The 19,453-nt window shown below is 53.0% G+C and overlaps 9 protein-coding genes across 9 annotated transcripts; 4 read left to right on the forward strand and 5 right to left on the reverse strand.

Moving 5' to 3' along the window:
* Positions 1–817: 817 nt before the first annotated feature.
* J4E84_010195 (uncharacterized protein) lies at positions 818–3,590 on the reverse strand (the record flags this gene model as incomplete). The annotated part of the gene is made up of 3 exons (XM_049392751.1): positions 818–2,044; positions 2,095–3,362; positions 3,419–3,590. The coding sequence occupies 3 exons, from the start codon at positions 3,588–3,590 to the stop codon at positions 818–820; spliced, it is 2,667 nt and encodes an 888-aa protein (XP_049239552.1).
* Positions 3,591–4,274: 684 nt separating this feature from the next.
* J4E84_010196 (uncharacterized protein) lies at positions 4,275–5,493 on the forward strand (the record flags this gene model as incomplete). Its single annotated transcript, XM_049392752.1, has 3 exons — positions 4,275–4,286; positions 4,591–4,701; positions 4,762–5,493. The coding sequence occupies 3 exons, from the start codon at positions 4,275–4,277 to the stop codon at positions 5,491–5,493; spliced, it is 855 nt and encodes a 284-aa protein (XP_049239553.1).
* Positions 5,494–5,653: 160 nt separating this feature from the next.
* J4E84_010197 (uncharacterized protein) lies at positions 5,654–6,686 on the reverse strand (the record flags this gene model as incomplete). The annotated part of the gene is made up of 2 exons (XM_049392753.1): positions 5,654–6,228; positions 6,281–6,686. The coding sequence occupies 2 exons, from the start codon at positions 6,684–6,686 to the stop codon at positions 5,654–5,656; spliced, it is 981 nt and encodes a 326-aa protein (XP_049239554.1).
* Positions 6,687–7,473: 787 nt separating this feature from the next.
* J4E84_010198 (uncharacterized protein) lies at positions 7,474–8,234 on the reverse strand (the record flags this gene model as incomplete). The annotated part of the gene is made up of 2 exons (XM_049392754.1): positions 7,474–8,132; positions 8,180–8,234. The coding sequence occupies 2 exons, from the start codon at positions 8,232–8,234 to the stop codon at positions 7,474–7,476; spliced, it is 714 nt and encodes a 237-aa protein (XP_049239555.1).
* A 1,845-nt stretch (positions 8,235–10,079) lies between these two features.
* On the forward strand, positions 10,080–11,523 carry J4E84_010199 (uncharacterized protein; the record flags this gene model as incomplete). Its single annotated transcript, XM_049392755.1, has 2 exons — positions 10,080–11,399; positions 11,476–11,523. 2 exons carry the CDS (start codon positions 10,080–10,082, stop codon positions 11,521–11,523), a joined length of 1,368 nt encoding a protein of 455 aa, XP_049239556.1.
* Positions 11,524–11,790: 267 nt separating this feature from the next.
* On the reverse strand, positions 11,791–12,366 carry J4E84_010200 (uncharacterized protein; the record flags this gene model as incomplete). Its single annotated transcript, XM_049392756.1, has 3 exons — positions 11,791–11,928; positions 11,983–12,158; positions 12,213–12,366. 3 exons carry the CDS (start codon positions 12,364–12,366, stop codon positions 11,791–11,793), a joined length of 468 nt encoding a protein of 155 aa, XP_049239557.1.
* Positions 12,367–14,106: 1,740 nt separating this feature from the next.
* Positions 14,107–15,858, forward strand: J4E84_010201 (uncharacterized protein; the record flags this gene model as incomplete). The annotated part of the gene is made up of 7 exons (XM_049392757.1): positions 14,107–14,309; positions 14,359–14,620; positions 14,669–14,762; positions 14,815–14,940; positions 14,996–15,253; positions 15,301–15,481; positions 15,540–15,858. 7 exons carry the CDS (start codon positions 14,107–14,109, stop codon positions 15,856–15,858), a joined length of 1,443 nt encoding a protein of 480 aa, XP_049239558.1.
* Positions 15,859–16,550: 692 nt separating this feature from the next.
* J4E84_010202 (uncharacterized protein) lies at positions 16,551–18,171 on the forward strand (the record flags this gene model as incomplete). Its single annotated transcript, XM_049392758.1, has 4 exons — positions 16,551–16,818; positions 16,882–17,171; positions 17,250–17,823; positions 17,894–18,171. The coding sequence occupies 4 exons, from the start codon at positions 16,551–16,553 to the stop codon at positions 18,169–18,171; spliced, it is 1,410 nt and encodes a 469-aa protein (XP_049239559.1).
* A 150-nt stretch (positions 18,172–18,321) lies between these two features.
* Positions 18,322–19,445, reverse strand: J4E84_010203 (uncharacterized protein; the record flags this gene model as incomplete). Its single annotated transcript, XM_049392759.1, has 2 exons — positions 18,322–19,294; positions 19,363–19,445. The coding sequence occupies 2 exons, from the start codon at positions 19,443–19,445 to the stop codon at positions 18,322–18,324; spliced, it is 1,056 nt and encodes a 351-aa protein (XP_049239560.1).
* Between the last annotated feature and the right edge of the window lie 8 nt (positions 19,446–19,453).

A 19,453-nucleotide genomic window follows, 5' to 3' on the forward strand; every position in this document is an offset into this window, starting at 1 on the left:
AAAACCCCTCAGACGCCCAGGATCAGTCAGTTTCTTCGTCCCACCGCTAACGCGTCCAGCAGCAGCAATCCGCCTAACGTTTTCCTCGACATCGCAAACAATATAGACAGGCTTGAAAGGACGTCCAGCTGTTCTCGCTGCTTCCCGATATTCTTCCGCGACTTTTTGTCCTAGGATGTTGTGCGACTGGTAATCTTCATCGTCACAATAACAGTAATAATTAGCAAAATGTCAATATCAAGGAGTAAACAGGAGTTCTTACCAGTGAAAACCACAACCCGCGATAACGACGCAGGATCACTCACGTGTTCTCTGAAGATGTGTTGACGGTATCGATGCCGTTCTTTTTGGTAATCGGGGTGACTTCGTGCGTACTTGGCTTCCACGGGGTCGATCAGCTTGTGGTTGTCTAGGAGGATCATGTCGGTGTGTAGGGTCTTCATGACGGAAGCGATCGCGAGCTTTCCGCAGCCTGGAAAGCCGTTGATCCAGACGAGGGGTGCTATCTTGGTAGGGTCCATGATGTTGGCAGTCGTAAAGGCGTATTGGGTCACAGGGATGGGGAAAAAGTTACTGAGTGTGTCATCAAGGTCGAGTTGTGATTTTGAACGAAGATTCGCGATTTGAGGGACGCGTATAGATATAGGCGGCCATTTCGACGACATGAGTCACTGTTTGCTACCCATGGTTGTGCACACCACGATGAGGTACGCGACGTCATTGGTCAGCAAATAACACTTTGAACCATGGTTTCGTGACACTCAAACGGAAGAAAGCTAGCATCTCAATTCCCGCCTCCACGGCTACACCACCCCCCTCACTTCAACGTATCAACCAACTCCCTATAAATCTTTTTCAAATCCCTCACATCGCCCTCCAACTCCTCGACCCTCTCCGTCTTCTCGCCCAACATCTCCAACGCCGTCATCTCCCTATTTTCCATCTCACCCAACCTCTTTTCCAAATCCCCCACCTTCTCCCCCTGTTTCCTCGTCTCATCAACCTCACGCATGAGCTTAACGACTTCTTCACGCGCTTCGTCGCGCTGTGCAGTCAGACGAGCCAGTTCCTCTTTGTGAGTTGCTTTTTCGGATTCTAAACGCCGGACTGCGGCGCTCATGCGCTCGACGAGTTGGACGGAGGGGCCGGCGCCGGCGGTGGAGACGCTGATCATGTCGTTTATGGTGCGGTGGGGGGAGGATGTGTTTTCAAAGGGGTCGTTGTCGTGGTCGATGGTGTGGATAGACGGTGTTTCCAGGCCGCCGTTGAGGTTCGACATGCTGGATGGGATGGAGTCTTGTCGTTGAGGGGTACCGAGTTCGGGGGTGCGCACTTTGGTTGCGTTGCTGGATTTGTTGTGGCGGGAAGAAGAGGGGCGGCGCGAGGCTTCGTCGAACATGCGATCCATGGGGGACATCATGGGCATGTCCATACCGGAGGAGATGGAGCGTGGGTTGGGTCGCCGGCTGTATATGCCTAGTGGGTCGGGGGAATGCCGGCGTTGTGCTATTGATGGTGAGTCTGTTCGTAGATGATGTGAATCGCCTAGGAGAGATGGCGTCTGTATCTCCACCTTCCACTTGTTCTTCTCGTCCTCTAGCCGTTGTTGAAGCTCGACTTCCCACACCTTCTTCTCGCGTTCAAGTTCGGCTCGCGCATCTTGCGCTGCCGTCTCTGCTTGTGTGAGCCTAGCTTGTAGCTTCTGAGCTGCGGCACGCTGTTCGGTCAGATCATGTTCGAACGTCCTAGCTCGCTCGTTGATGCTCTCGAGCTCGTCTTCCAGTCGGCGTGCTTTCGAGTTGACTTCTCTTGCTTTTCGTCGGACATCAGACTCGCGCTTTGCGGTCTCGTCGCGGTCTTTCTCAAGAGCTGCCATACGAGACGTCAAAGTGGTCTCGATACCCTGCCAGTTCTCGGAAGCCAGCGAGTACTGGGTCTGCAGCGTCTCAATCTGCCGCAGAAGCTTGGCTTGTGAGTCGCCAGTCGCGGATGATGACGCCTCTTCTGTGCGGCTGCGGAGCAATTCCAGTTTAGATTCCAGGTTCTAGAATTCTGTCAGTATAAGCGTTTCTCCAAGAGGTCATCAGAACTCACAGCAATCTCGCCGCGCAATTCGAGCTCGGCGACCTTTGCTTTCTCCTGCTGGCTCTTCGCTTCGTCCCTGGCCGCCTGAAGCTCCCTCTTCGCGCGATCTTCGGCAAGCTTCTTCTCTATCCGGACATTGTCGATATCTTCTTTCAATGACGCTGTGGCCCTCTTCTCTGCTTCCAGCGCTCCAGATTGAGCTCTCTTCTCAGCGTCTTCGGCCCGTGAGAGCGCATCGTTGAGCTGTTTCCGCAGCTCAGATATAGTGAGCCCAGCCTCCTCGCGCTCCGCTCTGATGGTCTCGATGTCCTTCTCAATCCTACCTACAATCTTCAGCTTTTCTTGCGCAGACTTGTCCGCCGCCTCTGCGCGCCGTGCCCTCTCCGACTGCTCAGTGATGCTCTTTTCCGCCTTTGTCAGCCGCTGTTTGAGTGTCGCGATCTCCTTGTCTTGCTCCAAGGCCTTCGTGCGCATCTTCTTGATAGTCGTCAGATGCTTCATTTCCGTCTTTGAGAGTTTCTGCCCCTCTTCCATGAGCGCAGCTATCTGTGCATTCTTGTCCGCCAGCTTCTTGTCCGCCGGGGTTGCTTCCGAGTCGGACTTGGCGGCCTTTGCAGAGGCAGCAAGCTGCTCGGAGAGGTATGTGAGCTTCGACTGTAAAGCATCGATTCGTTCTAGGTGAGAGTTGAGCTCCTCGCGATTGTCTTGCATCGTCTCCTCGTATGTCTTCTGCAACAGCGATAGCTCAGCCTGCACTTCTTCGGGGTCTTTGGTCTCGGTAGACAGCGTTGGGGGGAGTACGTCGGTTGAAGGTCGCGACGGGTCGCTGTCGAAGGACTGGCGGGGAGACGAGGTCTGCGGGGTGACGATGGAGGGTATCGACGGCATGGACATGGTGGGAACGGGCGTCGAGGTCGGTTGCTCGGCTACTAGAGGTGTAGGCGGTGGTGAAGTCGCTGGCGGAGAGACTATGGGCGCAGGTGCCTCTGCGGCAGGCTGTGGAGGTTCCTCGACCTTGCTCTCATCTCGCTTGGGTGCCTCATCTTCCTTCACCGCTGTGGGTTCCTCTTTCACAGCTACCGCCTCCGTCGCTGGCTCAGGCGCCCTCGAGTCTATGCTGGCTCTTGGCGATGCGGTGACAGCATTCACGGCTGGACTCGCGGGTCTCGATCCAAGGTCCGACGAGGTTCTTGCTTCAGATCCCTTGTTCACGGCCTTGGCTAGGCGGTCTTGTAGTCGAGAATTGGGTCGGCTTCGTGACGAGGTGCGCGAGATGCCTGTGTCGTTAGCTCTCTGAAAGCTGGTAACAGCAAGTGTGTCCAAGGCCACCCACCTGGTTCGACCGCAAGCTTCTTGTCCGTCGCTGCCTTTTCTGTCGTGTCTGGTTTGGCGCCTGCCTCTGTGCCCGCCGGCTTGGTGGTGGTGGTGCCATCTTCGGCCAGGATACCGTCGAGGCGCGACTCCAGGCCCGAGATGGCGCTGTTCCACCAGTTCTTCCCGCTCATCGTGCCTGTACAGCTGTACGTGTCCTGGGGCGATGGGTCGTCTACGACGCTTCGCTAGCGTTCAGCGTGCACTCGTTCGGCGCTTGTGTCTGTTCATAGCTCAATTGCGCGGGAGGCCAGGCTGGTCTGTTGGCGGTCGTACACGATCAGTAGGGTTCGCGGGGGTGTCACAGCAATGACCATGAGGTGAATGTCGTAGGGTGGATGTTGTCGCAGCTAGATCAGCTCATATCATCGGAAGGCGGCCCCAATCGCATGCGTGTCCTCTTGCTCCCAAGGTTCCTGCCGCGCAAGCCCTCGAGATGACGGGCGCGGTTGCAGCATGCCAGCCGTACGCCGATTGGCCGACCAAATGTTCCGCAACTCCGCTCTCTGCCCTGACGCAATTCCCACCACCAAGCCTTAATGCAGGGGACTTCCGCATGTCGATCGGTCTATCGACATCTTCACTTTTCCATGCTGTCACTATGCCATATGCTTTTTTGGCATGCGTTGCCAGATGCAACATGCATCTCACGATGACTGCTACGATTGAACTAGCCTCTAGTGGCATCGCGCCTGCCGTCTCTGACGACAGCAGTATTCTTTCTTTAGTTCTGTTTGCTGCCTTCATATAGTTCAGAGGTACCTTGATTTCTTCAGCCTATTCCACCACACACGATTAACGCAATCAATACCTTCAAGATGCCTCTCGCAGTAAGTTGTTCTCAGTTTCTCGTTTCCTTACCTAGGTACCATCTGTATTGTTTCCGAATTTCTGTCCCTTCATCATTGCCTGTCAGCACCTTCAATGTTCAAGCACAATAATGTCTCTCCATTCTGTTGACGGGAGTATCATTCATGTCTTCCGGCTCCTCTACCAGCCTTTCCACTCTCTGAACCAACCATACGCCTCTCCACGTCTTGCCACATCTTCACACCGCCCAAAAGACAACCCTCATCTCGAGATGAACTGTTTCTATAAACTTGAGCATGAACCATTCATACTAACAACCCCCAGGCAGTCGGTCAAATGCGCTCCCAGGCCTCCATGGCCGACAACCTCAAACAAGCTCAATCCCTCTGCCGCAAAGCCCACGAAGCCGGCGCAGCCGCCCTCTTCCTCCCCGAAGTACATCTCCACTCCACCCCAACATCACCCATTCCAACCCACTAACCCCTTCTCCCCCAGGCAGCAGACTACCTAACCACCTCGGGCGGCCTCAAACTCTGCAAATCCGTCCACGACTCCGAATTCGTCCAAGGCCTCATTGCCTCCGCAGTCCAATACAGCCTCCCCATCTCCGTCGGCATCCACGAGCCCACCTCCGACGGCCAAAAAGTAAAAAACACATTAATCTGGATCACCGCCACAGGAGAAATAAAATACCGCTACCAAAAACTCCACCTCTTCGACATGGACGTAAAAGACGGTCCTCAAATGCAAGAATCCGCGGGCGTAGAACGCGGCGTCCACCTCGGCGACCCTTTCTCCTCCCCCATCGGCAAACTAGGCATGCAAATCTGCTTCGACCTGCGCTTCCCCGAACCCGGTCTCGCCCTCCGCGCGCGGGGCGCAGAAGTCCTGCTCTACCCCGCCGCCTTCACGACGCCGACTGGAAAAGCCGGACATTGGGAGATTCTCATCAGAGCCCGTGCGATCGAGACGCAGAGTTATATCATCGCTGCGGCGCAGGTGGGTGTGCATGATGAGGAGGGCAAGAGAAGGAGTTGGGGTCATAGTATGATTGTGGATCCGTGGGGGAAGATTGTGGCGGAGTTGGGGGGTGATGAGGGGGAGGGGGGGAGTTGGAAGGATGAGGGTGAGATTGCGTGTGCGGAGATTGATGTTGAGTTTGTGAGGAGTATGAGGAATGATTCGCCGTTGAAGAGGCGGACGGATGTTTATAATGAGTTAGTTTAGGGTTTGGGTTGTCTTTCGCGATGGAGTGGGAGATGATATCTTTGCATTGTTTTCGTATTGCATCATGAGGAGTAACCAAAATCGAAAAGTTCGCTAGAAATGCCATTGTACATGTCGTTCAAGTCAAGTCCGATCCAAAAGACGAACGAAACACCTCGTCCTACCGACCATCGACGCCCCCCACATCCTTTCCTTCCAATAACCTTGCCTTCCCCGCTAAACTCAAATACGCCAACTCATGCTTCGCACTCTCAAGCTGCCGCTCAACCCTCGGCCTAACATCCCCCAACTCACACGCCATACACTCCGCCAACCTCTCCAACATCGTCGTAAACAAACTCCTCCCACTCCCCTCCTCCCTCTGCGGCCCTTGCGTCCTAGGCGGTTCAAACTCGCCCTTCGCTGTCCCCCAACAAGGCCAATCCCAATCATGCGTGCCATGGTCATGGTAGAAGTTCAGTAAAGTGGTCTCTGCATTCGAGGTATCGTGGTGCAGTAGTGTGTCTGAGATGAACTCCGGACCGAGACATAGCGCAGCTTCTGCGAAGCAGAATTCGAGTTCGCTGCGTAGTTCGACTTGGTTTGCGTCCATGAAGCGGCCGTAGGTGCGTTGGTTTATCCAGCCTGAGCCGTGGTAGCGGGCGGAGAGGGTGGCGTGGTGGAGGACGAGGTAGATAGCGGTTAGGGGGTCGCGGGGCAGTGATTTGATGTAGGTTAGGCGGTCTGCGTGGTCTTCTAGAGGGGGTTAGTTAAGCTGTGTTAGAGAGGGGTTGGAGGGTGGACTGACCGATTGATGTGAGGCGGTATAATAGCAGTAGTCCTGCATTTGCGAGGGGGATGTTGTGTTGTAGAACAGCGTTGAAGTTATGCTCAGAGCAGAGGGCGTCCATAACGTCATCGACAATATCGTAGTTGTGAACGCAATCGGCCAGCCAGTCGACATTCAGCCGACCATCTCCACACTTGAAGTCGGTCTCCGCGTGCCGGAGCTCTTTCTTCATGAAGCTGCCAGTAATTGACCGTTCGTAGTTCCTGAAGATGGCACGAAGTCTGGGATGTGCGCTCCGAATAGTGGTAATGAGCGAACCATCGTTGAAAGGCAGGTGCTGGATAGTCTTAAGGACCAGCTCTGGAGGGATTCGCGGAGAGATGAGAAAGTTTAGGTACGTCGATGGATCGGAGAAGGTAGCCATGCTAAGCTGTGAAGTTTATGATGTGCTGAATAAGAGAGTGATTGTGTGGTGTTGTGTGCTGGGGAGATGAGGTAGGAAACCTAGAGTTGATCGATGCGGTCGCGACTTATACTTCTGGGGTAGCTGCAGTCCAGACTGTACTTTCTGTATACGTCTTTGAGGGAGTAAACGGCGCGGATTCAGCCTCGGTACATCGTCCCCGCGACAGCTATATAGTCAAACCGTGAAGACCATGATGGGTGACGATTAGCACCATGATGGCGAATCATCCTCAGGATGAGCACGCGTCAGGAGCAAAGTAACGTCACCACGTGGAGTTGCGATTGCGCAGTCTGACAAGAGTTTGTCGCGTGCTTCACAGTGGAGTCGAAGCCTGATGCGATTGCCTGTTCGCATCCGTGCGTGTGCAGACGCTGGGACTCGAGGCATGGAATGTAGACTGATCGCTGCAGACAGGCGCTAGGTCAGGCCCCGCTGATGATATGCCGATGGGAGCGTGGGGGCTAATGCAGGTGATGGGTGCGATTGCGCAATAGGTCCGAAGTGCAGAACACGCGGGGTGCGAGGGGCTGCGGGAGGAAGGCATGTCGAGGTCGGGAGTAGTCATCACGAGCTCCTGCCACCCCACCGACCAGGCAGCGATCCGCATGGCATAAAGCATGAGAGCAATTCGCAGATAGTAGCTCAATTATGAATGTGTTCATAGATATGACAGCCTCAATGCGCCGTGACCCTGGGTATCGTGTAGACTCCGCAAATGCAACATTACATGTCGTGAGATAGCTTCCTACTGCAGTTCTATGCCTTCCCGCTCAGCTGCCTGCAGTATGAAGCTCCTAGTCTTCGCATCTGGCGCGAGATCGAGCGGTACATGGCCATCGGTATCCTTCTTGTCGTGTTCCGCGCCCATGGTGAGCAGCAGCAGCGCCGCGTCACCATGCCCCTCGCTCATCGCATGGTGCAGCGCTGTCATGCCATCCATGTCCGTCGCGTTCAAAGGGCTCTTTGCATCTAATAGCGCCTTCATCATCGGCACGCTGCCCACCGCCGCTGCCCGATGCAGTGGAAGCTGGCCTCTCTTGTCTTTTATCCGTGCTGACGCTGGCGGCTTCTGTGCGAGCAATGTGCGTGCGATATCGAGATTCACTTTCGATGCGCAAAAATGTAACGCGGTCTGGCCGTTGTTGTTCTTCGCGTTCACGTCGGCATCTTTAGAAAGCAGCAGGTCTACTATTGGCTCTGCGTCTTTCCGCGAGCATGCCATCATAAGTGGCGTCCAGCCTGAGCCATCGGTGACATCGGCGTCGAACGACTTGCTTTGTACGAGTGTTTGAACGATGGCGAGGTGATTGTAGGATACTGCCCAGTGTATTGGGAGGCGTTCGTCTGGGTCGCGGAGGTTTGCGAGCTTGGGGTTGGCGGCGAGGAGGGAGTCGACTCGGGATGCTGCGGTTTGTTAGGCGTGATCTGCTAGAAGAGGGTGACGTACGCACTTTGACCTTCCCGACAGGCCTCGTGTATAGCGTACTTCGCCTTGTATTCCTCCATGGTGTTGCGGATGATGGCTAACGTTGACGCGTGTGTTAGGCAGTTCGCAGCTCGGCTCCCAAAAGTTAACCCCGCTATGGCCGAGGCGTGGAGATCGCCGCATGATGCCGCGCCCGGGCGGCATGACGTAATCATTTGGCTACTTTCATTCTCAGAACGCGTCTTGTCAACAAATTACATGCCCCATTCACATTCCGCACAAGTAGCTTTCAGAATGTATGTTTCCAATTTATCCTTATTTCGTATCATGTATTCACCCTCGTGTCCTCCAATTCTGTACTTAGAAAAGAGGGAAAGCAGCACGCACTCAACAGTCATCTCTTCCGCCTCACAGGTGGCACCCTCATCTCCTCTTCCATGTTATCACGCTCCTGGTCGGATACAGTCCCGTCTTATGACTGTGAAGGCTCCGGCATAGATGCCTGAGAATCTGGCCAATCCCAGAGGAACCATCTGCCTACTACATCTCATTCATGTCCGCCGAATGGGGATGTGAGGATGTGTTGTCGTCTGCACGCAGAGCAGTGTGTCTGCTGAGCACATGGACGTGTGGTCTTTGCCCATCGCTACTAAGGCTTGTTGAGATTGCACGGCCCTTAATCCAGCACTCATAGACAGCTGCATGGGTTATCGGAAGATTGTCCCAGCGAGTAAAGACGAGTGTCAGATGCTCCAAGTTCTTAGCAAGGCAGAGGATAATCGCGAGCTGTCCATCGATCACAGGTGCCCCTACGAACATCCGCCCAAGCCACTGAGTGGTTAGTTCTCTTGACGGCGGTGGAACAACCCCGTCGATGATACGCTTGAACGTGTCAAACTTGTTCCACAGGCGGAGAAAGAACATGTCGTCGAAATCCGAGGTAGTGTCTGCTGAGGCGGGGATACAAAGTCAGTAAATGCCTCAAGTGGAGTTCGTGCAGCCGGAACTCACCTGGGACGTCCGTGTTGGTCAAGACAAACGAATGGATGTGCCTTGCAAGATCTTGACGATCAACAAGTGTGTCGAACAACAACATCAGGCTGGTGTATTGCTTGGCCGAGAAAGTGAGAGCTTGGTACAGCTGTGGTTCTGCAAGCGATCGATAGTACTTTGATGTCATCGAAAGGGCAGAAGCTTCCTTTCCGACTAGGTGCCGGATGATCTTTCCGTCCAGCTCGGTCGAGAGACGGTCCATGTTGGGCGAGCAAGGGTGAGAGACAGCTAACGATTTCTTGTATCGATGATACTTCTCACCGGAGAGCGCCTGATTGTAAGGTGTAGTATTGGCTTCGGAAGTCGTGGATGACTTGCCGGCGATGAGTCGCGAGAACGAGCGAGATGTGGTGACTGCGCGCCGGTGGTGTATCAGGATGAGTTAGGAAGCTTTGGAGAGTTGGCCAACATCAGTTTGCGAAAGGACCTGCGCGTTGCTAGTGGAAGGAGCGATGCTGGAAATGACGCACCTGCTGTATTAGGGGCACGGGCCTTCCTACACGTGCTCGCCCTCATGACTCACCTGGGCAGCAACGCGAGCACAGTGCAGACCGTCCAGGTACGCAAAAGGCGCACCGGAGCTCGACATAGTATCACATGTCGGATGTGAAGTCTTGTTCGACTGGTGCTCAAGTTTCGGTTCCGATGACGTCTCGATAACATCTCAACCAGAGTTCACCCCAGTCATGTGCTGTTGCTGGTGCCTAGAAGGACGAAAATATTTAAACACTCGCCGGTCGGGTCTCACCTACAAAGACACACACCCAATACGTTCTACACAAAGACAACGCACTCTCTGGAGGCACGACCCGGTCAAAACTTCTTCCAACCTCTCCGAACAGCCGCCTATCGACCGCAAGCCCCATCCAACGATGTCGCTCTCGGACCTTTCAACTGAAATCGACGAGATGATCATACAATACCTCCCGCATCACGCCCTTCACAACCTGACGCTTACGAACAAGTACTATCGCAAGATAGCAGAGGCACAACTTTACAGGAACATCGAAGTACGCAGTCCAAACATCCTCTCCGTACCACGTCTCCTATTGACTCTAATCAGCCGCAGAGAGCTCTCACAGCACATCCGGAGCTTCGCCTTCGATATTGCTAACGAGCAATGGGAAGCAGACCTTCACTATCTTAGCTATTACGATCCGAGCAATACCATCGAGAAGGTCAGTAAAGACCTCTCCAAAAAGTCATCGGAGGTACAGCATGCTCTCAAGGAACTCGCATTCCCATTGAAAGAGCCTCTGTTTGACGTGACGTGGTACTACAATGTGTCCAGAGAGATATGGACTATAGATGCTTCGCTGGCGCTTATACTCTGTCTCGCAACCAACCTCGAGCATCTTCGGCTGATGAACAAGAGTTCTGCGATCATCGAAACCGTCTGCCCTGCACGTTGGCAACGGCTCACCAAAAGCCCGTCCTTGGGAGTCTGGCCCTTGAAAAGGTTGAAGAGCCTAGATGTAGCCCTTGGAAAGGAAGCGTCTATCCCAATATTGGCACCTGTCGAGACCCTGAAGGTCAACGGCATCTGTGAATACTACAAAAACGGCGGCAACCATAACTTCCAATGGTCATACAGAGGATCTAAAAGGACCGCGGTTTTGCGCAACTTGGAACTGCGATACATCGATTTGCAGCCGGATCAGCTTCATCGCATGTTGGAACTACCGGAAATGCATGGTATACAGCACCTGAAGATGGTGAATGTCTATGTTGAAGTTCTAGGTGATTACGATCATCGTCGATTGAACGGACCATTGGCTGACTTGTTTCCGTCACTGAAGACTTTCGAATGGACTGGATATCACAGCGGAGAGTTCAGACCATTTGGTAGCTTCAGGGAACTCGTGCAATTGGAGGAGCTCACTCTCGGCTTCGCTTACATAAGACCAGGCGGTGTTAACATCTTTACTACACCTACGCATCTTCTGCAGCCCAAAGAGTCCTTTCCGGATAGCTTGGTGGCTCTCACGATCACAGAGATGCCGCGTGCATTTCTGCATGATCTCCAGGTCACCTGGGCGGCGTCTCCTTCGCGGAATTGTCTTCTTACAACTGCTAGGTCCCTTGGTCTTTCGAAGTTCGACTTGTATCTTGACCTGGAGGACCGGGTTGCCCATCCTTATACCGAATCGATCAAGAAATTTCTTGTCGAATTGGTGTCCGCTCTGAACGACGTTGGTACATCGATGCGAGTCTATCGGCAACAAGATACTCGCGAATCGGTACTGTTGTGTAGTCTGGGTTATGTAGCACGACGCGTCGACTGGGCTTGTCCATTGGGCACGTGGCCCGGATTAGGGTATATAAATTGGCTAGCAAGAGGGTAGAATGAATGAGGCCAAAGTGGGGCATACGATACACGAAGAGTGACGGGCTGCGGAGTAGGCTTCGGCCCTCAATTATACAAGTTGTGTATACTACAAGTAGTTTCGAAGAAATATAACCATAATGTTCACAGTACGACATGTTGCAGCGTGAAGCTAGTCGAGCATGTGTCTAAAAACAAATTCAATCGCTACGAGGCTGCTATTCGCAGATTGTTCATAATCATGCAGCATCCAACACCTAGAAGTTGTGCAAATAGTCCCCCACGAACATCTTAGCCATCATTCCGACGGCTTCGAAACTAACTCCGGTAAACTCCTTGACGTACTCATTGGCACCATCTCCAAGCTCTGTGAGGGTGTTTTCAACGAAACGGTGCTATGGTATGTTAGTAATCTTTGCCCTCTCAAACGTTCATTGCAGCTCACTGACCTGGTAAGGCCGGTTGTCCGTGTCGTGGAACACAAGGAAGCGCTTGGTTTGATCCTTGTCCTGTCCGTACTGGAACGACTCATCAACCGTCAGTGTAAAGTCTTCTCCGCTTGTCTTCTTCGATTTGAACTCGGCGACCTTGTTAGCTTGAACGTAAATGAGACCCTTGGCATCGCCTATTCATGATTGATTAGGCTGAGGGCATCAACCAAGGAAGAGATTGTACCTACCCCCAGACTTGACGGTAAACTTGCAGAGCTTGTACTTTTCAGTGCGATTGAACCAGTTCTGGCTCCAGCTGACAGTCATTCTGTTGCTCTTGCTGTCACTGAGAAACTCGGGATGGACGTAGATTGTGTCTCCCTTTTGGACGAGAGAAGGCATGATGGAAGGAGTCGCTGGAGTGTAGTGAGAAGTAGATGGTACTGAAGAGGCTTGTTGTAGGCTGCTGGTGAGAAGATAGATGGATGACAGGCGTCTTTATACTGTTCAGGCTCAGCTGTCGCGCCTTGGTGAACGAAGCCAGCTTGGGTATAAAGTCATGCCAACACCATCTTCCTGCCAGTCTACACGCGACGATACCAATCAACATGGTATGTTTCACACATGGCTTACTCTAGATCATTACTATCAGCCCGCTTGGACTTGAAGCGCCTGCGTAGCTGTCTTGGAAAACTCTAGTGCGATAAGCCATCGCTACAAACGTGTAGCCACCTGTGCAGGTTTCGGTCTTGTCCAGATGAGAGAGTGACAAAAAGGGACGAGGTTTGTAGACTGCGTCTCGGCAGCTGAACGCGATGGTTCTCGGGTATTTCCTCATCGGCCAGATGCCATGTGGCGGCGGAACGGGCTTGCATCCTCCACACCTGACAGGTCTACATCGTAACTTCCAGACTCGCATTTTCTACGCATCACCACCCAGCGCACCCCTTCGCTTGTGCCCTTGCATATGTCTACCGAGTCTAAACTATTTGTTCCTTAGCCTTGCGTGGCCCTCCACGTTTTCGGGCACCCCGCCTTCTCGGCCACCGAATGGACCCTGGAGGCTTTCCAGCCTCAAGCTGAGAGTGCCACCATTTTAGCACTTTTCAGCATCGCGCAGAGAACGAACACGCTACCATGCTCTCGCCTCGTGTCTTATGCGTGGGAAGATGTGCGCACATCACAGAAGCGGCCGAGCTATTGCGAAAGCGATCGCATATCGCTTCAGTCATCCGGATATGGAAGCGCGTCGAGGTTCGTTGCTTCTTCGGTCATTGTAGCTTTCACGTGGCTCCCGCATCCTTTTGTTGGTCGCCAAGGAAATCAACGAGCTGGGTGACAGCCTCAAACTTGATGCAGCTTGATGGAAAAGCCGTAGATGAATGGGGAGTAGAAAGAAGAAGACATCGCAGCCACGGCAAGGGCATGTTCGACCTCGCGATCTATCAGAAGCTGCGGTGCCGTTCCGAGGTCAATTTACTGTTTCCGGAACCGCAATCCTGTCATTTTGGCACACCACCACACCACCACTATAGCCACGAATGACTGTTAACGGCCATCTGAACTCCTGAGAACCGTCGCCTAGATGTGCGCATGTCCGCGGTCGTGGGCTAGGAACTTTAATGCCTCCTCTTCCCGCCCATCGGAAGAAAGGGTTGTACAGTAATATCAGTGGCTTGATTGGTGCGCGTGTTTAGAAAGGTGGAGATATCTCCACACCCCGCAACACCAAGACCGGCGCTTCTCGTCACTCCCAGCAACGCTGCTATTGCGCGCAACTGCCTTCCGGCCATCTTTCTGAAGACAAAGATGGGCTTTTTTAGAGCTCACAAGCATCGTTGTAACGTTCGGAGGCGCGCCTAGAAGTCACATGCTGATAGCGACTGGCCTGTAAAGGTCCGGAGCAACTTGAGAAGAGCGCGATGGCCGGGCACGGCTACTACCCCATGCTCATCCATGTTTGATAAGCACGTACTCTGTCGCCCGTACAATACCATGTCTAATCAGTCGCGCTACAGACCGGGCCGGTGCAATGCTTATCTGGAGCAAACAAGGGGCACCATTTCCTAATCACCTTGCCGGCCGATAGTCTCTAGCACCTGGGCATGCAAGAGTTGTACATAAAATAGAAGCGTATCATCAATGGTGTTCAGCAAGAGTTCTGTGATGGATTACTCGCAGACTAAAGACACCAAAGACGCCAAAGTGAAGGACACGGAGAATGACGGTGGTGAGGACATCGCGATCGGATCGCAGGAAGAAGTCACCGATTACGACTTTCTGCGATCTTGGAAATGGTCGACTTTGTACCGGAGCGTGCTGTTCCAGATGGTGATGTTCGGAGCGTAAGTAACCCTCTCAGAGACTACCATCAGGATGCTGAACATGAACAAGGCTTTCGTTGGTTGGCCCAGCCATGGGTGATGCTATATCCAATCTAGGAGGAGGTGGTCTGTCTACGCCATGGCTAGCGAATCTTGCAAATTCGTTGAGTTACGCCATGAGCTTCATCAGCACTATCTTCGGAGGCCCCATCATCAACAGGATCGGGATCAAATGGGCGTGCTTCATTGCGGCTCTTACAATGCCTCTCCAGGGATCTGCGTACTATGTAAACGCTAGATACGGCGTCGACTGGTACCTCCTAGCATCCAATGTACGATCATCACTCATCCACACAAAGGAAATATACTGATGGGGCCAGGTTATCAACGGTCTAGCGGGTGGGCTTCTTTACGTCAGTGAAACGACAGCCATGTTATGCTACCCAAGGCCAGAAGAGAAGGGTTTATACCTTGGTAAGCATCTGCGTGCGACCTGAAGTATGATCATTTCACTAACCTCTGGCAGGCATTTGGTCGGCTATGCGAAGCTCCGGAAGCTTGATCGGTGGCGCGATAAACTTTTCCACGAACTCAGACCGAGCCTCTGCTGGAGGCATTGCATGGGCGACATATCTGGTCTTTGTTGGGTTCGGTACGTGACGGATACCACGTCTGCTCTTGAGTGCACAGTTATTGACCAATAGCAGAATGCACTGGAGTTATTTGGGCACTGTCATTGTCCCCCACACCACGAGTGCGTCGTCGCGATGGCAGCAAAGTCCCCATGTCGGGAAGGGTCACTTGGACGCAAGAATTCGTTGCTCTGTGGAGGTATCTTCAAAGCAGCAAGGTCTGGCTGATCTTTCTGCCCTCGTTCTATTCTTTCTTCTACGGAGGGACGATGGGTACCTACCTCTCGCTACACTTCTCGGTCCGCGCACGCGCTCTTTCGTCTTTTCTTCTCCGTAAGTAAGGAATCTGAGAACCGCCGACTACATGCTGACCAGTACAGCTGCCATCACCATTCCGTCGGTTGTCATATTCGGCAAGCTTCTAGACAGCCAGCGCTGGGCCCAACGGCCCAAAGCATGGGTTGCATTCTCGCTGTGGATTCTGCCACAAACCGGTTGTTTCATCTGGGTCGCTTTCGAGTACCACTACCTCGGCAATAAAACGGCGCTGGATTACGGATCGTGAGTTACCCCGGAGAGAGGCAAGCCCTAGTGCGACTGAGACTAATTTCAACAACAGAGAAGCCGGTAGATGGGCAAGGGCATACGTCCCGTACCTTATCATCTTCACGAGCGGCTACTGGACGCAATTGACACTATACTGGATTCTCGGTACATTCTCCAACGACATGGGTGACTCTTCACGGGTGGCAGGCTTGTTTCGCGCGTTTGAGACGGCGGGCCAGGCAGTTTCCTATGGTCTGAGCTCTGCGAGTGGCATCGCTCCTGTGGTTCCGATCTATGTGAACTGTGGCTTGCTGGTTCTTACTGTGCCTAGTATGGTCATGTTGATCACTAGGATGCCCAGGAGGCCGTTGAGTAACGTCACCACTGAGTGAGGTTTGTGTTGTGTGCAACGGCTTTCAACAGAAGGATGGCAGACGCGTGTGGCACGAGTTGGAATTTGGGAAGGCGTCTTTCTTCAGGGCCCCGCCGTGAATAGCAATTATCAAGTCGTTCAAAGCATCTACCATGATACATGTTGTGCCCTCACGCTAAAGTTGTGTTCTGCTAATCGAACTGTTCTCCAAGACCTGTTCGCATCACTCCTTCTCCAGCACGCGAGCAGCCATTGCCGATGTATACGTCCAGTAGAATTGCTCGATCATCCCGCATCCGATGCAGCGTTGTTGGCGAAAGATAAGACCGGAGGGCTTTTCCAACATCGCAAGCGCTACCGCACGGAACAACAGCTTCTAGACCGGTTTGTGCTGCTCTGAACGGGTGTTTCCTTGCTGGGCGGCAAAGTCAACTGGGCCCTTATCGGTGACCGGCCCGGCGACCGGCCCGGTCGCAATTGCATAACGATCACCGCCTTGCGCAGCCACTTGAAGCCAAGGGCCAACGTCCTGGGCTTACGCATCCTATCTGTCTGACTAAAGTACGCAAGCTTACGGGTTGTGTACAGTAGAAGCGCACCTGCCCTGTGAATGACTAAGCGTGAGTACCTACATAGCCCATCTTGTAATTAGGACGATTCCGTAGAACTACCACCAATACAAGCATACCATTCACACACTACATCTCCAAAATGTCCTTTCCTGGTCCCAGCGTCAAGCCTTTCCCGGTGGCGGATGCCGTCCCCTCCTATTGGAGAAAACAAGTTGGGCCCATCGACAACCATCGCAGCACTGAACATCTTCCCACGCAGGTCGATGTTGTAATTGTTGGCGCGGGGTATGCTGGGGCATCGATCGTGCATCACATAGTCGAAGAGTGTGTGCGTCGCGACCGGCCACTTCCATCAATACTTATCCTTGAAGCACGCGAGGCCTGCTCTGGCGCTACTGGACGTAATGGTAAATATCATATGCCCTTGACATCCAAGTTAACTCTAGCACATACTAAGGCTGAGAATCTAGGCGGTCATTTGAAACCAGATCCTTTGTCAAGAGCGGCCAGCGTACTGGAGACGCATGGGAAAGCGGTCGCGGAGCATGTGGCTACATTCGAGGCCCGCCAGGTCGACGCGATCAAGGAACTTGTTCAGCGTGAAAACTGTGACTGCGACTTCGAAGAGACCAGGGTCACGGATGTCTGCTTTTACGAAGCCGGTCGCGACAAGATCAAAGCTGACATTGCGAAAATCGCTAAAGCGGGTATCTCAACTGCGAAAGGGATAGATTTTACTTCAGGCAGCGAAGCAGAAGAGGTATGTAGTGTTTGGAGACGATCATCTTGTTATAATTCGTTGCATCGTTTCGTTGGAGAGGTCTGACTAAGCCCGTAGGTTTCCGGCGTATGGGGTGCAAAGTCTTGTCATACATATAGCGCCGCTCGTCTGTGGCCCTACCGACTCGTAGCGCACTTGCTAGAGAAAGCGGTATCTATGGGTGTCAACTTGCAAACACACACCTCAGTTACATCCGTCTCGGCAGCCGATGGGGGCACAACAGATCATCATTGGGTCGTGAATACACCGCGCGGCTCCGTCAATACCAGCACTATCGTTTATGCTACGAACGGTTACACTTCTGCTCTCGTACCGGAGATGAAGGACAAAGTCGTCCCAGTGAGAGGCATAGTAGCGCGATTGGCGGGCGAGAATGCACCAAAAATGACTGATAGCTATATGATGCGATTTTCCGACTACGAGTACGACTACATGATTCCTCGGCCGGACGGTAGTATCATCGTCGGGGGCGGAAGACGCGACTACTACAAAAACTTGGACGAATGGTTTGATGTATCCGACGACAGCAGACTGATGGATGGCGCGCGGCATTACTTTGACGGTTACATGCAACGGCATTTCCGCGGGTGGGAGAACAGCGGTGCCCACACAGAAGAACTTTGGACCGGTAGTAAGTGTCATGTCTGCACGAACGCCTATGATCGAATGTTTTAGAGCTGACTCATCTTCTCCCGTGTTAGTTATGGGCTATTCCAACGACGGGTTCCCTTATGTTGGGCCAGTTTGCGGGAAACCTGGCCAGTATATGTGCGCAGGATTCAGCGGGCACGGTATGCCGCAGATCTTCTTCTGTGCAAAAGCCATTGCTTCCATGGTCATCACCGGCGATGCAGAGGATGTGGATCTTCCTGTGCCGTACCGCATCACCAGGACTAGATGGTACCAGCAGAAAGAACATGTGTCTCTCAAGATGTGGCAACAGATAGCGGAAAGCCAGCCTGCTCAAGCACGGTTGTGACCATGATATAAGACGAGTTGGGACCTGAATTGTCCACTTTTGCAATGCGATGATTCATCCACCAACTTTTGCATGCACTCTGTTGGCGAAAAGAGTTAAATTGATGCGCTTCATCGCTCATACATTGGCGGTTCTAGCCTGTGCAGAACGTCACTTCGGTAACCATGAAAGGCTCTCGAAGAACTCCCTCTCTGCATTACCATGGTCACCAAAGTCCGAGGTGAAGAACGCCTCGCTTCCATCCGAGTTGAGTAGATCGAAATCGAACGGATAGCCATCAAGGGGTACATAGCTTGGCATGGTATCCACTGTTGCATCGGTTCTGTTTGGTGCTATCCTTGGGCCTTGCGCCGTTGCTGCCTGTACATCTGCATGTCCGGATGCCGAAGGCCCAAAACGAGGGACAGTGGACCTTTCTGCTTTCTTATACCAGTTAAGAAGACCGTTGTAGCCCTCTTCAGCTGCATCATTTGCTTCCGTGACCGCAGGTTGACTGGGTAATGGATTGAAAACGTGAAGTCGATGCAGCGCAGCTTCCAGTGTCTCCAGGAGCGACACTTCTGAACGCGCGGAATCGCCCGCCGAAGCCATTTCTCTGATCGCTTGGAGACCTACTTGTAGGGTGTTTGCGAACTCATTTGTACGGTAACATATGCTATAGGCGATCAAGACCAGCAGGGACGCGCGGCAGGAACTATACTCGGCATATGACGACTTTGCAAGGCCCATGTCGCCCGTCTGCATGATTTGACATGTGCTGATAACTTCCTTCGCAGCCGCAACGCAGTCCTGGACCAAGAAGTCCCACTGTGAGTGGGACTCGGATGCTTTCCTCCGGCGTACCTCTGGGGATGCGGCATTAGCGTCCTTAGAATGTGCATTGGTCCGCGCGTGACGGTGTGCGAGGATGAAGGGTCGTCCGATGAACATGTGCAAGAGGCAGCACTCCAGTCGAGAATGGATCAATGCGCGGGCTTTCGGTAATTCTGCTTCGTGGTTTGTGGGTGGCGATAATACACCCCCGCGAGGAGGCGACCAAGGCCCTCGCAGATCCGCCTTCATGCGCTTGATACGGTCCAAAATCACCCCGACTTCAGCGTTCGCACATGTGCGGAGACACGATCTAGTAGAACATAGTTAGTTAGTTGTGTTCTATTTCTGTGCATCAACAAAGTCTTGGTCTGGACTTACATTTCGTGGTGGAAGGCTTCAGCTTGCCTTGTGAGCTCGATTGATTCCAGGAGACCTTGAGCATCGAAATGGTCGTCATTCATGAGGTGTG

The sequence above is a fragment of the Alternaria hordeiaustralica genome (genome assembly GCF_023758085.1).
Source record: "Alternaria hordeiaustralica strain BMP 2776 chromosome Unknown scaffold_37, whole genome shotgun sequence".
In the NCBI taxonomy this organism is placed as follows: Eukaryota; Fungi; Ascomycota; class Dothideomycetes; order Pleosporales; family Pleosporaceae; genus Alternaria; species Alternaria hordeiaustralica.